This window comes from Globicephala melas, chromosome 14 (assembly GCF_963455315.2).
Source record: "Globicephala melas chromosome 14, mGloMel1.2, whole genome shotgun sequence".
Classification (NCBI taxonomy): Eukaryota; Metazoa; Chordata; class Mammalia; order Artiodactyla; family Delphinidae; genus Globicephala; species Globicephala melas.
In genome coordinates, this window is record NC_083327.1 from 59,404,304 (window position 1) to 59,418,974 (window position 14,671).

General features: G+C 35.8%; 1 protein-coding gene and 1 non-coding gene across 12 annotated transcripts in view; both read left to right on the forward strand.

Annotated features, from left to right (window-relative positions):
• Positions 1–14,671, forward strand: part of EYA4 (EYA transcriptional coactivator and phosphatase 4) — a 261,461-nt gene that overhangs the window by 126,650 nt on the left and 120,140 nt on the right. For all 11 annotated transcript variants that reach the window (XM_060283692.2, XM_060283691.2, XM_060283696.2 and 8 more), the window contains exon 3: positions 8,575–8,624. In XM_060283692.2, coding sequence (XP_060139675.1) covers positions 8,575–8,624 — 50 coding nt within the window. The remainder of the gene's footprint in view (positions 1–8,574; positions 8,625–14,671) is intronic.
• LOC115851568 (U8 small nucleolar RNA) lies at positions 5,351–5,489 on the forward strand. Its single transcript, XR_004038846.1, has one exon. It is a non-coding gene; the product is annotated as a U8 small nucleolar RNA (small nucleolar RNA).

Genomic DNA, 14,671 nt, shown 5'->3' on the forward strand with positions numbered 1-14,671 from the left:
ATCGTAGTTATCACATTAAAGTGTACCTCCTGTGGTAAGTTCCAAAGTGGTATTAACTTGCAAATATTATATTTAGAAAAGGAACATATATTTTCTTTCACTACTCTAAGTAAATAAACACTAGAATAATTTTCGGCAAAAGCCTCTATTGCAAAAAATATATGTTTACTTGAGTATGCCAAGTGTTATTATTTTGACTCAATTTTAAAATTAATTCATATACCTACTTTTATATTTTCTTAGTTATGTTACTGTGTGCATCCTGAAGTAAAATAGAAAGGGACATCGTTTAATTCATATTTATTTAATGCTGTTAATTAGAGAACAGGATGTTCAGGGGGAAGCGCATCAAACTCTGAGCTTGGTTCAACTAATTGAAAAAATTAAATGTGTTAAAAAGGTCATCTAATGGAGATGTAGGAATTGAGAGGATAATTTACATTTCTAGAATAAAGCTGGAATAATTACAAGAAAAACTTTTAAGGTCCATTACATAATTTAAAATTCAAATATGACCAAATTCTAAGTATTAGAAAATATGAAAAAAATGGCACATAACCATTTATACCTCTGTCTCTTTTTTTTTTTTACTAAATTAGAACCTAATGGTAACTAAAGTTAGGTACCCATTCTGCTTTATCAGCAATTATTTATAATAAGTTATCTAACCCAGTCATAAAATACATTTTATAAAGTGTGTACTAATACAAGACTCTAGGCATTGATACACTACAGTATTTGTATAAATATTATTTACTGAGTCATGTACATTTTGTAGTATTCACACTTGAAATACAATCAGAGCTGACAATTATTGTTAACATTAATTTTGTATCACTTTCTATATTCCAAAGAGTATTGCATGCAATAACCTACAACATAATTTGTATTGGAGGAAAGAATTTTATTTTTATATCTATATTTTATCCATTGTTTTCCTTAAACAGTAATGCATTCAAATCTATTTTTTATTAGATTCTCTACAGAGTTCAGTGAAGAAATAAAAATTGTCTTACATACCACCCACAAAAATATGTATAAGTTATTCATTACATCAGCAAATTTTCATTTATAAAGTTTTTATCTTGGATTTATAGTTTCAGAATTGATCTTTCATTATCACTGTATAGTATGCTCTAAGGCCTAATCGTTAAAGTTCACTTCAAAACAAAATAAAGTTACAAAAGAGGTCTTTTTAAAATGTCTTCTTCCATTATTCCATCCTTTACGTTTTTTATTTATTTTTTTTGGCTGATTTGGGTCTTCGTTGCTGCATGCGGGCTTTTCTCTCATTGCGGCGAGCAGGGGCTACTCTTCGTTGCAGTGCGCAGGCTTCTCATTGCGGTGGCTTCTCTTGTTGCACAGCACAGGCTCTAGGCGGCGGGCTTCAGTAGTTGTGGCACGTGGGCTCAGTAGTTGTGGCTCACACCCTCTAGAGCACAGGCTCAGTAGTTGTGGCGAACGGGCTTAGTTGTTCTGCAGCATGTGGGATCTTCCCGGACCAGGGCTTGAACCCGTGTCCCCTGCATTGGCAGGCAGACTCTCAACCACTGCACCACCAGGGAAGTCCTACATTCATTCATTCATTCATTCATTCATTCATTCATTTATTTATTTATTTTGTGGTACGTGGGCCTCTCACTGTTGTGGCCTCTCCCGTTGCGGAGCACAGGCTCCAGACGCGCAGGCTCAGCGGCCATGGCTCACGGGCCCAGCCGCTCCGCGGGGCATGTGGGATCTTCCCGGACTGGGACACGAACCCGTGTCCCCTGCATCGGCAGGCGGACTCTCAACCACTGCGCCACCAGGGAAGCCCCCTACATTTTTTTATTATTGATAATGTTTCAGGATTTATAAACAGCAAGATTACAAAATAATTGGGATAATTGGTTCCAGCATTTTTAGAAGAAGGTGGATGGGATAAAAGAAACTGGTTTTTCTTTGCAATTTTTTTTACAAGTTAATTCTGTTTTCCCTCAAAAGATTGTAAGCCTCTCAAAGTACCTAGTGTTATAAAATGTGAAAAATTTTAAGTTGATTTTTATACTTGAATATAATTGTCATAATGCAAGACATTCTAGAGATTATATTTTATACATATATTTTCCCGACATTGGAAATATTCATTATTCTCAATACCAGATCCCACATTCTTTATAATTGTTTAAAAAGTACAATTTATATTACTCATGTACATAACAGCCTAAAAAATTTGAAGAGTGAATGGTTTTGTGAAATAAGAACATCAGTTTTTTATAAGTGGCTAGCTAATGTAATATTGTTGACCAGTCTTTTCTAACCCCTTATTCATTTTCTCTTGGCAATCGTTGCTGCTGACTTTATATTTGTTGCTTATCTGTTCACATTTTTATTTTATATCTCCTCCACTAAAATGCATGATCCATGCAGGCAGGTTTTTGTTCGTCTAAGTCAACGCTGTTCAACAGAAATATAGTCCAAACCGCTTGTGATTTTAGCTTTGTTAGAAAAGTAAAAAGAAGGGATTATAACTCAGTACACCTAAATATCATTTTATTTATGAGTATAAAAAATATTGAGATATTTTCCCTTTTTTGCATACTAAGTCTTTGAAATCCCATGTGCCTTTTACATTTCCAGCACATCTCAGTTTAGACTTAACCACATTTCAAGTTCTACATAGTCACGGTGTGTCTAGTGGCTACTTTGCTGGACTGTTCAGGTCTAGTTCATCGCCGTGCCTAGAAGGGTGCCTCATATACCCCAAGGCATTCAGTAAAGCCTTGTTGAATGAGTGGATCCTGATACATCAGACGTACAACAACAGCAAAGACAACAAAACGGACGCTGTTTTATGCATTAGACCATCTTTGCACTTGTTAGGGTGTTGGTACATGTTACTAGTGCTTGGTTAAAAAAAAGGTTACTTCAGTAGTCTAATTTAAAAGATTTATTAGATGGTTAATATATTGCAAGAAGTAACTAGTAGTGTCAAAAATTGTTCCACAGAATGTTAGTTTCAACTCTTAATTTTAAAACAACCTGATAAAAGCAACTGGCAAATCTAGCATCGGAGAGAAAGGCTTGCTGTGGAGCATTCAGTTCTAATTCTGTCCCTGTTAGTGCTAGCTGTGTGACATTGCCAAGTTGTTTAACCTCTCTGAGCCTTGGTTTTCTCATTTGTAGAAGGAGGATTTCATCCATCACTCCCGTTTTCATAGATTAAGTGATATTACATATATATAGTCCAGTACAATGAGTGGAAAAGAATACTTAATAAATGGCAGCAATTATCATTATTATGATATATTAAAAATTGAACTTTTAAATATTAAGGTGTTTTGATCTTCATTTTAAAAAGATTAGTTTATATGTTTATGAATTTTAGTTTTTTAACATTTACTCGTTAAAATGCCCTCAGAGATCAGGATTTAAAATTTACTACATAATTGCTTGCAGATTAATCTTTCTAGTTCTCAGCATCATCATCTGTGAATTGGGATAAAAAGTAGTATCGGGCTTCCCTGGTGGCGCAGTGGTTGAGGGTCCGCCTGCCGATGCAGGGGACGCGGGTTCGTGCCCCGGTCCGGGAAGATCCCACATGCCGCGGAGCGGCTAGGCCCGTGAGCCATGGCCTCTGGGCCTGCGCGTCCGGAGCCTGTGCTCCGCAACGGGAGAGGCCACAACAGTGAGAGGCCCACGTACCACAAAAAAAAAAAAGCAAGCAAACAAAAAAAATTCAGCGTTTGATGTTTGTATCTTCATTACATACTAATAGTTATTTTCTTGAAATAAACTCTTAATTCTTTTTCACCTTGCTTTGATTTTTTTTATGTACTTTTATAACATTAAGGGTTAAAATTCATGTTTTTGCCACCAATTAAATGCATTTAACATTATTTATCTTTTTTCTCTTGGCATATTTTTGGCTCATTTCCTTGTGTGTCTTATGAAAACTAAGATTTGGATTTAAATTATGGGCATGAAATTCTGCCTCGTTTCTTGGCCTGCTTGTTTCAGCTTTATTCAAAACAAATTCAAAACTAAATTAGTGGTCATTAAAGACAAAATTCTACGTATTTTGTAAGAATAGTGTTCCTTTAATAGTGTGTATATTTCAGCAGTCACTGTTTAATGAAGTACTGATCTCTCAAATGGGACAGTGTGTTTAAATTTAGGTAAAACTGTCCATTTGGCTTCTAATTCTGTGATCAAGACATTGTGAACATACAAGTTTCTTTATTTAAAATTTTTATTTTTTATTGTAGTAGAGTTGATTTACAATGGTGTGCCGATCTCTGCCGTACAGCAAAGTGACTCAGTTATACACATACACATATTTTTATATTCTCGTCCATTATGGTTTATCACAAGGTATTGAATATATTTCCTGTGCTATACAGTAGGACCTTGTTGGTTATCCATTCTAAATGTAATAGTTTGCATCTACCAACCCCAAACTCCCACTCCATCCCATTCCCTCCCCCCACCCCCTTGGCAACCACATGTCTGTTCTCTATATCTATGAGTTTGTTTCTGTTTTGTAGATAGGTTCATTTGTGCCATATTTTATGACATAAGTGATATCATATGGTATTTGTCTTTCTTTCTGACTTACTTCACTAAGTATGATAATCTCTAGTTGCATCTATGTTGCTGCAAATGGCATTATTTCCTTCTGTTTTATGACTGAGTAGTATTCCATTGTGTGTGTGTGCGTGTGCGTGTGTGTGTGTGTGTGTGTGTGTGTGTGTGTGTGTGTACACACACACCACATCTTCCTTATCCATTCATCTGTCAGTGGGATAAGTTGTTTCCATGTTTTGGCTATTGTGAAACAGTGTTACTATGAACATAGGGGTGCATGTATCTTTCTGAATTATAGTTTCATCTGGGTATATTCCCAGGAGTGGGATTGCTGGATCATATGGTAATTCTATTTTTAGTTTTCTGCGGAACCTCCATACTGTTTTCCGTGGAACCTCCATACTGTTTTCCATAGTGGCTGTACCAACTTACACTCCCACCAACCGTGTAAAAGGGTTCCCTTTTCTCCACACCCTCTCCAGCATTTGTTATTTGTAGACTTTTTTAATGATGGCCATTCTGACTGGTGTAAGGTAGTACCTCATTGTAGCTTTGATTTGCATTTCTCTAATAATTAGTGATGTTGAGCATCTTTTCAGGTGCCTGTTGGCCATCTGTATGTCTTCTTTGGAGAAATGTCTATTTAGGTCTTCTGCCCATTTTTCGATTGGGTTGTTTGGTTTTTTGTTGTTGAGTTGTATGAGCTGTTTGTATATTTTGGAGATTAAGCCCTTGTCTCTCGCATCATTTGCAAATATTTTCTCCCATTCTGTAGGTTGTCTTTTCATCAGGTAGGTTAATTCTTACCTGTTCTTCTTTTTGGAAGTCAGAATAGAACATGATGATTGGAGCTTGCATGACTCGTGATTAACGTCTCTGCATAATCAGGACTTGCAAAACAAGTTTCTTAATGATCATCTAACTTTTCTCCATCAATTCAGAGGAAAGATGGCGTTTTGAAGTATTTTAAAGAAGGCATAAGTTAACTTTTTTTTTTTGATCTTTGGTATTACCAAAGTTTTTTCAAGGACAGATTAAAAGGTCAGATCATATTCTACTTTATACTTTGTTTCAGTCAATAACAGTAGTCTGTCAATTCTGTCTTAGAAGTATCTATCAAAAACATCCTCTCAACTCTCCCCATGGCTCCTATCTTAATTCAGGCCTTCACCATCTCTCACTGATGGATTGAATGATTCACTTAGTGAACTCATATTTGGGGACTCTCTTAATCCATTTGGGCTGCTGTAACAAAATACTGCAGGTAGTTTATAAACAACAGAAATTTATTTCTCACCATTCTGGAGGCTGGGAAATGCCAGATGGAGGCTCCAGCACGGTTGTATGTGGTGACAGCCCACCTCCTGGTTTAGAGCCAGTGACTTTCTCTCACTGTGTCCTCACGTGGTAGAAGGGCTAGGGAGCTCTGTGGGGTCTCATTTGTAAGAGCATTAATCCCATTTGTAGAGCCTTCATTTTCGTGATCTAAGCACCTCCCAAAGGCCCCACTCCCTAATTCTGGGGGGTGAGGATTATACATATGAATTCTGAAGGGTTACAAACATTCATACCATAGCAAGGAGCGTCTATTCAAGGCTAGGGATTAGTGATATACAAGATCAATGCCATGTCTGCTTTCATGGAATGTATACTTTCTCTCTTGCTGCATTAGGCTCTTATCTGTCCCTCAGTCCTCAGCCTGTCCCCTTCCACACTACCTCCTGCACCATCTCTACCCAGTCTGTTTCTTAAAATCCTTCATTGGTCTTCATTGTCCAAAGATTAAATTCCAAATTCTTTACCATTTATAAGGTCTTCATAATATGATTCCTCTGACAAACCCCATGAAGTACCTACTTTTTCCAGATTTCGTCTTTGAAGCCTATGTCCTTTAAGACTTAGTTCAGAAGTCACTTGCCTCTGAACAAGTAGATTGTCCTCTGAACATCGACCTCACTGCATAGACCTCTCCTATAGTAGTCATGGTATCCTAAATATTATTGTTCCCTCATTCGACCATGAACAAATGAATAAAACCTCTAAAAAGAATTACTTTGAAGAATGCAAAGTTCTAACAATATCTAAAAGAATATCTATATCTACTTCAATCTTTCATCATATTCTTATTAAGCATAAGCTATGAATCTGGGACTGTGCAAACTAGATAGTAAGTAATCAATAGATGTGTTCTCTGGCATTACAATTACTACTTTAAGAATAAATTAAAATAATAAGAACTTTCTGGTTAGTTATTTGGAGAAGGATGTTACGTAAAGCCATTGGTATTAAAGATTTTTTAAAATCTTTGTTTTTTAAACCATAGGAAGCTTGTCTCATTCTGACTTCTGCTTGGAAGTATCTGTCTAGTTTGCTTGTGTGATCTGGAGCTCCTTTAGTCAGTCCCAAAGTCAAGCTATCATAGTCTTTCAGAAAGTGACATTCACTTTGAAGTGATTTCTACATATTCATTGGGCAGTTCATATAGTTTCTGGTGATGAATCATAGGTAAGAACCAGTGGGAAAGAAGGGTTTTATTATCGTGTCCTTCCCTTTTAGTTCTTATTTTTCTTGGAGTTTTTAATGGACTTTTGTGGGTTTCATAGTGAATTTTATGCTTACTTTTTAAGAAAAGTTTTCCTTTTTCCCTTTTTTTTTAAACTAATTAATCAAAAATATTTCTTCACCCTTCCATCTCTTGGTGCTAAGTTTCATATTAAGAGCATAGAATACGTTACATAATAGGACAGAGATAATAATTTCTTTGCTAACCAGTTTTATTTTCATACTGTATGAATGTATACACAGGATGCAAAAAAGAGTATAGTTAATCAAGCCAAATACTTGATTTCCCCAATTATAAAACGTCTAGGCTTAAAACTGAAAGCAAAAACATGGCTTTTTGAAAGTGTAAGGATCTTTTTTTTTGTATTTGTATTTTTAAGTCAGAAGAGGAAAGAGTTACTTTGTGAGCTGGAAAGACAATGCTGTGTCTTTAACATTTAAAACTTACTCTTAAGTGATGCCGTTTGTATCACAGTTCACACTTATGTAGTATACTCACGGTGTAAATTCAGGAGACTTATTTTCACTTCCAAGCTACATATTAGAAGTTAAAGTGCCTTGGATTCTGTAGGTTGCGTAAATAGACCATGGCAATGTAAACACCCAGAGTGTATGACAATGGACTTGTTAATGTATACTGTTTATGATACATATTAACTAAGGAATTTTTGAAACGGAATTTACTTTGCATATAATGTACCATTAAGACCATAATAATCAGACATAGTTATCTGTGCTTGAAGTTAAATTGTGAAAGGCAATGGATGTGTGCTTTACCTTATTTTAGAGGATGTATCACACACTTTCGTCCAGAAATGGATAGTGTGTCCTAAAGTAAAAGTTATTTTCATTCTTTACCTTTTGTGGGTTAAAAACCACTAAGTTGAAATACAGTCTGCAAAGTATACTCTAAATATATATGCGATGTCTGTGAGCAATGCCGAAACTTAATTGATATGCTGAGCAATATATAAAACATACAGCCACTGGATTGAGAAAATGAAAATTAATATATGAATGTTTTAGCTAACACTGTGCTTTGCCCCCAGAAGCTGGTGTTTATTATTGTGCACTTTAGTAGGAGACAGAAGCAGTATCAACTGGAAAAACATTTCTTAGTGAATTGAGAGCAGTATGACTTTCCAGTTCCTAAGTGGGAAACCTGGTTCTTCGGTTTCTTTGTTCCTAGTTAAGCTAGTCCCAAGCTATTTTAGCTGAACATTTTACATACTAATGGAGTCTAGGGAAGTGCCTTTGACAGCTGTTCATAGGATAATAGTGAAATACACTATTTAATACTGCATGCTACCGCTGTAAAATGTGGGGAGTATCTTATAGAGATCTTGGTGAGCAGAGCTGTAGCCACTTTTAAGTTTAACAAGTGTGTGAACCTGAATGAGGAAGTTGTATTTTCATATGAGACTAACTAGTACTCTTTTCTTACAGGTAAAGAAAACGTGCACAGAATCAGATGTTCCAGAACCCCAGAATTCCAGGTACAGTAAAATAGAGGCCAATACTTCACTAAGAAAAATTGCAATTTTTGAGAACTAATAAGACATTAGACTCCAGATACAACTGTGTTTTAAAACATTGAGTTTAAGAACTTATCTGTATGGAAATTACACATTAGACTGGCTAGGATGCCATTAATCATAATATTAATAAAAAGGGCACTGATTGAAGTCAACTTTAAAGAACAATAGTGGGAACATCTCTAGGAACACTTGAAAATATATTCCCTTAGCATTCATTATTTTAAGTTCACCCTCATTTTTCTTTCTAATCTCTTCTTATAACGTATTCACATTTGAAATTTTGCCAGAAACTGAATGCCTCTTAAATCTGTGTTTACCAAAAATCTACCTTTTTTTTTTCAATCAAACATTGCTAGATTTTGAGAATGCCATCAAAGAGAAAAGATAAAAATTAACTTGGCATTCTCTTTATGGTCATATAGAGCTTGAAGAAATGATGAATTAAAGTGGTCAGGCCACTACATACAGGAGTTAGCCCCATTTAGTTGTTTGTGGTTGGACCAGATGCCTAACAGACATTTTTAGGTCTATACGGTTTCATTGTTTTTATTTCAAAATTTTAAATGGGTAAGTAAAAGTATTTTAAATATCATAACAATAGTAAACGCATATCCTTCATATGATGTAAATGATATAATTTAACTTCTTGCATTAAGAAATTTGTTTAACGGTGAGATGGGTGATAGTTTATTTTGTCCTACTTGCTCCAGCTTATGATGTATGTAGTGATTCTCTTGATATAGTAAAACAATACAGAGCTAGGTAAAATGTTAATGACCACCATATTTTCCTTTTGGAAAGCAAGTATATATTATATACAGTCCATTCACAGTTTGAGTAAATCTTCCTTTGTTTTATGTAATATGATATTCTTATAATTAATTCCTAGATATATTATAGTGAAATGATTGCGTGTGGTCTTTTTTTTGCATCATCAAAAGTATATAATATGATATAGGATTTTTGACATATGATCTTTGTCTTTTACGATTAGACATCAAAATAGAACCAAATACTTTTAACTTATTGGAGCTTTAGGCAATGGATGAACCATTAAATTTTTCCGACAAAGCAAAGGAATTCCAGGATGCATGGAGAGGGCAGACTCAAGCTCTAGTCCTTGTGGACATTTCCTTCCTGACCATTTTGCTGACTTCTGTGAGAAACCCACCTATGACTTATAGTTTAACTAATTAGATAATCTTTGCAAGTAGCTGGTCTTGAGGGTTAGTAGGGAAAACAGAACATATAATTATATTCTTTTTATTAATATTGTATATCAAAATGTTTTACTCTTTAGGCCGCTCGGGATTTTTGGACAGGTAGTGTTAGTGCTTGAACAAATTTTAAACAAGCAGAAATGCACCAAAGTGATTCAGTGTTTTCAATTTATATCAGTAAGTTAGAAAAGAAAGAGAGAATTCAGGTCTCAATGTATTTAAACCTAGAATTAGATCATTCTCATTTATCTAGCAAATCCCAACCCATATGGCCTTAAAAGTGCCATTTTATTTTTAAGATCAATAACAGTTGTTTTTAAAAGATTGTTTTAAATATATTTTGTTATATATTATTATTATTATATAATAGAAACTAATTGAAAAGTGTCTTGACCTCTTGGAAACTACTAGTTGGTTGCCATGGATTAGCTGCTTCTAAAAGTTTCCTAATCTGCAATATATGGGTAAAATTAGGTAAATCAATTTCTAAGGATTCTAAAGCTTTGTGATATAAAAAACAAACACATAGGGGCTTCCCTGGTGGCGCAGTGGTTGAGAGTCCGCCTGCCGATGCAGGGGACACGGGTTCGTGCCCCGGTCCGGGAGGATCCCGCATGCCGCGGAGTGGCTGGGCCCGTGGGCCATGGCCGCTGAGCCTGTGCGTCCGGAGCCTGTGCTCTGCAACGGGAGAGGCCACAACAGTGAGAGGCCCGCGTACCACAAAAAAACAAACAAACAAACAAACACATAAAGCACCCTTGTTTATAAAAACCCGAAATGGAAAGGCCTTCAAGAAAACTTAGAATCATTTATTGATTCAGTGTTGCCCAGACATTTTGATAGTGTCTGGTCCCTCCTCCTAACTTATGGTGCAAATGACAACCTCCACACCCTCATAGTGTCAATAACAAAAAGAGGTGGATATTCTTGGATTCTCTATTTATTCACAGATATTAGGTCTGGGAGTGGCAAAATGGCATTAAGTCAGTGCAGTGATGGAACACCAAGAAGAGAATAAAGATACGCTATAGAACATCTTACACAAAAAGGATACAATAACTTACTGAATAGTCAACGAATCAAGGAATGCCAAAATTAATAATTATTATATGCATGTACTGAGGTTCAGTTTTTATAAACAATCAGAAAAAACATGAAGATGCCTTTATTATAGATAATGGACAGCATTCCTTTAGCATATACATGTATGGGTACATTCTTTTTTGCTCATTAAGAACCACAAATATTCATATATTCTCTCTCTCCCCCATGCCTCCCTCCTTCCCTCCCCTCTGTGTGTGTTTATATGTGTGGGGGGGGGGGTGGGGAGAGAGAGAAAGACAGTTAAGGCCTGGGGCTAGGTAATTCTATTCTAAACAAATGTATAGTAAAGAACTGAGCTCAAAATGAAATAAGGTATCAGCATAAAATGCATGGGAGCTGGAGACCCACTGCCTTATAAAATGCTCCCTCACTTGGAACCTAAAGCTAATATCATTCATTTATTTAGCTAGCTTTATAGTATGTTGGTTTTGGATTTGAAAAGATTAGAATAAATGCAGATGGAAAGTGTTTTTACAGTAGGGAAGTAATTAAATTGGGCGTGGAAACTTTGCCAGGGAAATTTTTGGAGTGACATATGTGTATCAGCAAATTCTTTGTCTTGCTTGGCCTTAATTCCTCTTTTGGAAAGAGATGCTTGGCCCGCAGATGTGACTGGTAGATTAGAAAAAAGAGAATTTACAAACCCATACAATATAAGGAAGGTAAAATGTCTTCTTAGAAATAATATTATGTGTATATACTGAAAGTCAGACGTTAGGGACAGTATTCTCTCAGTTTCATAAGACTGTATTGAACTTGATGTCATATGGAAAGGGATAGAATGTGCTTCATGGAAAAACTGACATTCCTTAAATGTACTTTTTTTGTTGTTTTACTTTCCTCTGTGTCGTAACCATGTTGAGAATGTAGTGTTGTTGGCCTTTGTTCCTAAAACCTACGTTAACCTTCAAATGGGTACATGAGAAAACTAAAATTTATATTTCTCATGCTTTACCTTTCCCTAAAATTAAGTCTATTACTAGACAGACCACCTTAAAACAAAATCTGAATTATCATTTTTATGTTGATTTTTTTCTATATTCATGGTGACTTTTATTTGTGTAGATTTGTCTAACATGTGCCATCCCTGAAAATACATGGTTTTTTTAAAATTTAAAATAATAGATATCTCCTGGAGTGAAATTAGAAGTTTCTATGAGTCTCCCTTTTTTTTTTTTTAACTCTTCTACTTTTCATTTATGAGGTGAGGAAATAATTTATCTAATTCTTTAATTGCATTCTTGGCAAATATCTTAGAGTGCCTCTATGTTAAAATAGTCCCCATAATACCCGAATGATTTCTCTGGTAAACTTCTGTTTCTCTTTATTTTTCCCTTTTTGGGCCACTAACTAGTAGAGCATTTTCACCAAGAAGAGATCAAGAACTTAGAAAGGAGATAAAACTCAAATCAGCCAGTTTTGTTATATACTTGTTCTGTTGATTAAGGAGTAAATGGAAATAAAAATTTTGGTGAAATTGAGCTATGAAGTGACTTCTGGGAATTATACCAGTTCTTTTCCTATTATTGCTCTGTCTCATTGTGGCTACAGTATTGCCAGAAGATTACAGTAAAGAGATCTAAAGGAGAATATGAAAGTATATATATAGGAAGTACTTATGGTACATACGAGCTAAGATGATAGTTTTTGCAGATGGAGAATAAAAAGGATTCTGTGGGTAATGATGAGGGTGCCCTAGTCTATACTAACTACAACCATCAAGAGAAAGACAGAACAAACCTGCAGCTTTTAAGGAAGCATTGGAATTAATCTCAGTTTAATATCATAATATTTAAGTGAGCCTCAGGAAGTTTATCTATTCAATGTTTATGTGTAAAAGCTTAAAAATGCAACTAATTCATCTTATGTAAATAGTTATGATATGACAGTGTTATATTTAAAGTATTAAGTTATACATGATTATTTTCTAGCAAAATAATTATTGCAATAATTCCAGAAGCCTGAAATGTTTATCTGTATATAATTGCCTGTCAAAAAATTAAATGCTATATTGTTTTCATAGCAGTGAAAGCTGAGGGCCCCTTGGTGAAAACACACATTGTATTTCACTGTGTCAAATTAGAGGTCCATTTAGCCCAAAATTCTGTCTCCAAGAAGCCTCAGAAATTATTAATACCAGGTTGCATTTCCTCAAACCTGAAAATGTCAAGATGTAGTTCCAATAAACTTAGATTCTTTCAGTAACACAACCTAACTGTATAGTCCATGGAATTATTTAACCATTTCTTTGACTTAGTAATACATCATTGACTATCTTCAGATCCCGAGATTTTATTCTTGATCATTTTTAGCTTTTCTTCCATTTCATTTTTTTTTTTTTTCACATATAATCTCTGTTCACAACTCTTGACGTAGCCCACCATGTCTAGAATGCTCTGGCCACTTCCTATTACTCTAGCCTCAGTGTCAATCAGCCTTCCCCTGTAAGAAGATCTGCATTTACAGATGTCATGCTCCTCCCTCCACAGGGGCTGGACTGCTCCTTCCCCTCTTGCACTACCCTCCCCCTCCCAGCTTTGCTCACCTGCTGAATTTCAACTCATCCTTCAGATCTCTGCTCAGTACATCTTCCTCAGAGCAGCCTTTGCTGCTTCTGGTCCCACTGTCATCAGGGCCTCACGGCCTTCTCCTTCACGGTTGCCTCGTTTAATTAATGCCTGACTCATGCACTACACTATAAGCTCCACAGAGTGAGGGATCATCTCTGCTTTCTTTTGTTCCCCATTGTAACATTAGGATATAGCACAGGGCCTGGCACAAAGCAGGTCCTCAGTATATACCCGTTAAGTGAATGAATAACTTCCAAATACAAAAATCCAGCTTGCAGTCTCTCCTGGAACTTCTCTTGTAACCACAAAGTCCTAATGTAATTTTATTAGGGATTTTTCTCAGCCATCTCAAACTCCCTTTGTATAGAATGATTACTTTCCATCCCCCAGGATCTTTTCTTTCCAGTGATAATTCTCTCAGTTGTCCTGCCTCAGAACTTCAGAATAATCCTTCACTTATTTCTCTCTTTCCTTTCTCAAATCCCGTTGGTCATCAAATTGTATTTAATTTTCCTCTGTTGTGTTTTGAATCTCTCTATCCTGCCTCTTCCCACTGCCACTATGGAAGTTCAGGCTCTTGTCACCTCACCTCTGAACTAATACAACAAATCCCCTATGGCTTCCTTGGATATAGACCTTGCCTTTCTAGTCTGCCGGGTTGTGGGACGAGCCTTTCTTAAATGATACACTTTCCATATGGGATTGTTCGTTATTAGACACACAGTATTTAGTAGACATTTAGAGTATACACGGAAGCATGAACGAATAACTTTAAAAGTGAAAGTGTGTGCAAGAGGTAAAAATAAGGACATGTACTATTCATGTCTAATTGCTGTCCATAAGAGGTCAAGGATTACTTGGGCTACCTGTTATCCACTTTCTTATTGCCCTTATTCTGGTGTGTTAGATGTTCATTGAGTCCCATTTCATTTTCTTCCTTTAGCTCTAGACTGACAGAAGAGTTCTTGAATTTAACATGGTCCCTAGAAAGTAAATTCCAGAAAAAAAATATACCAGTCACACAGGTACCTTGATTTTCATCCCCTTTTCCTGTCACCATTACCTACATAGACATTAGAGTGAAATACGATATTTGTGTACTGTGTAGTTC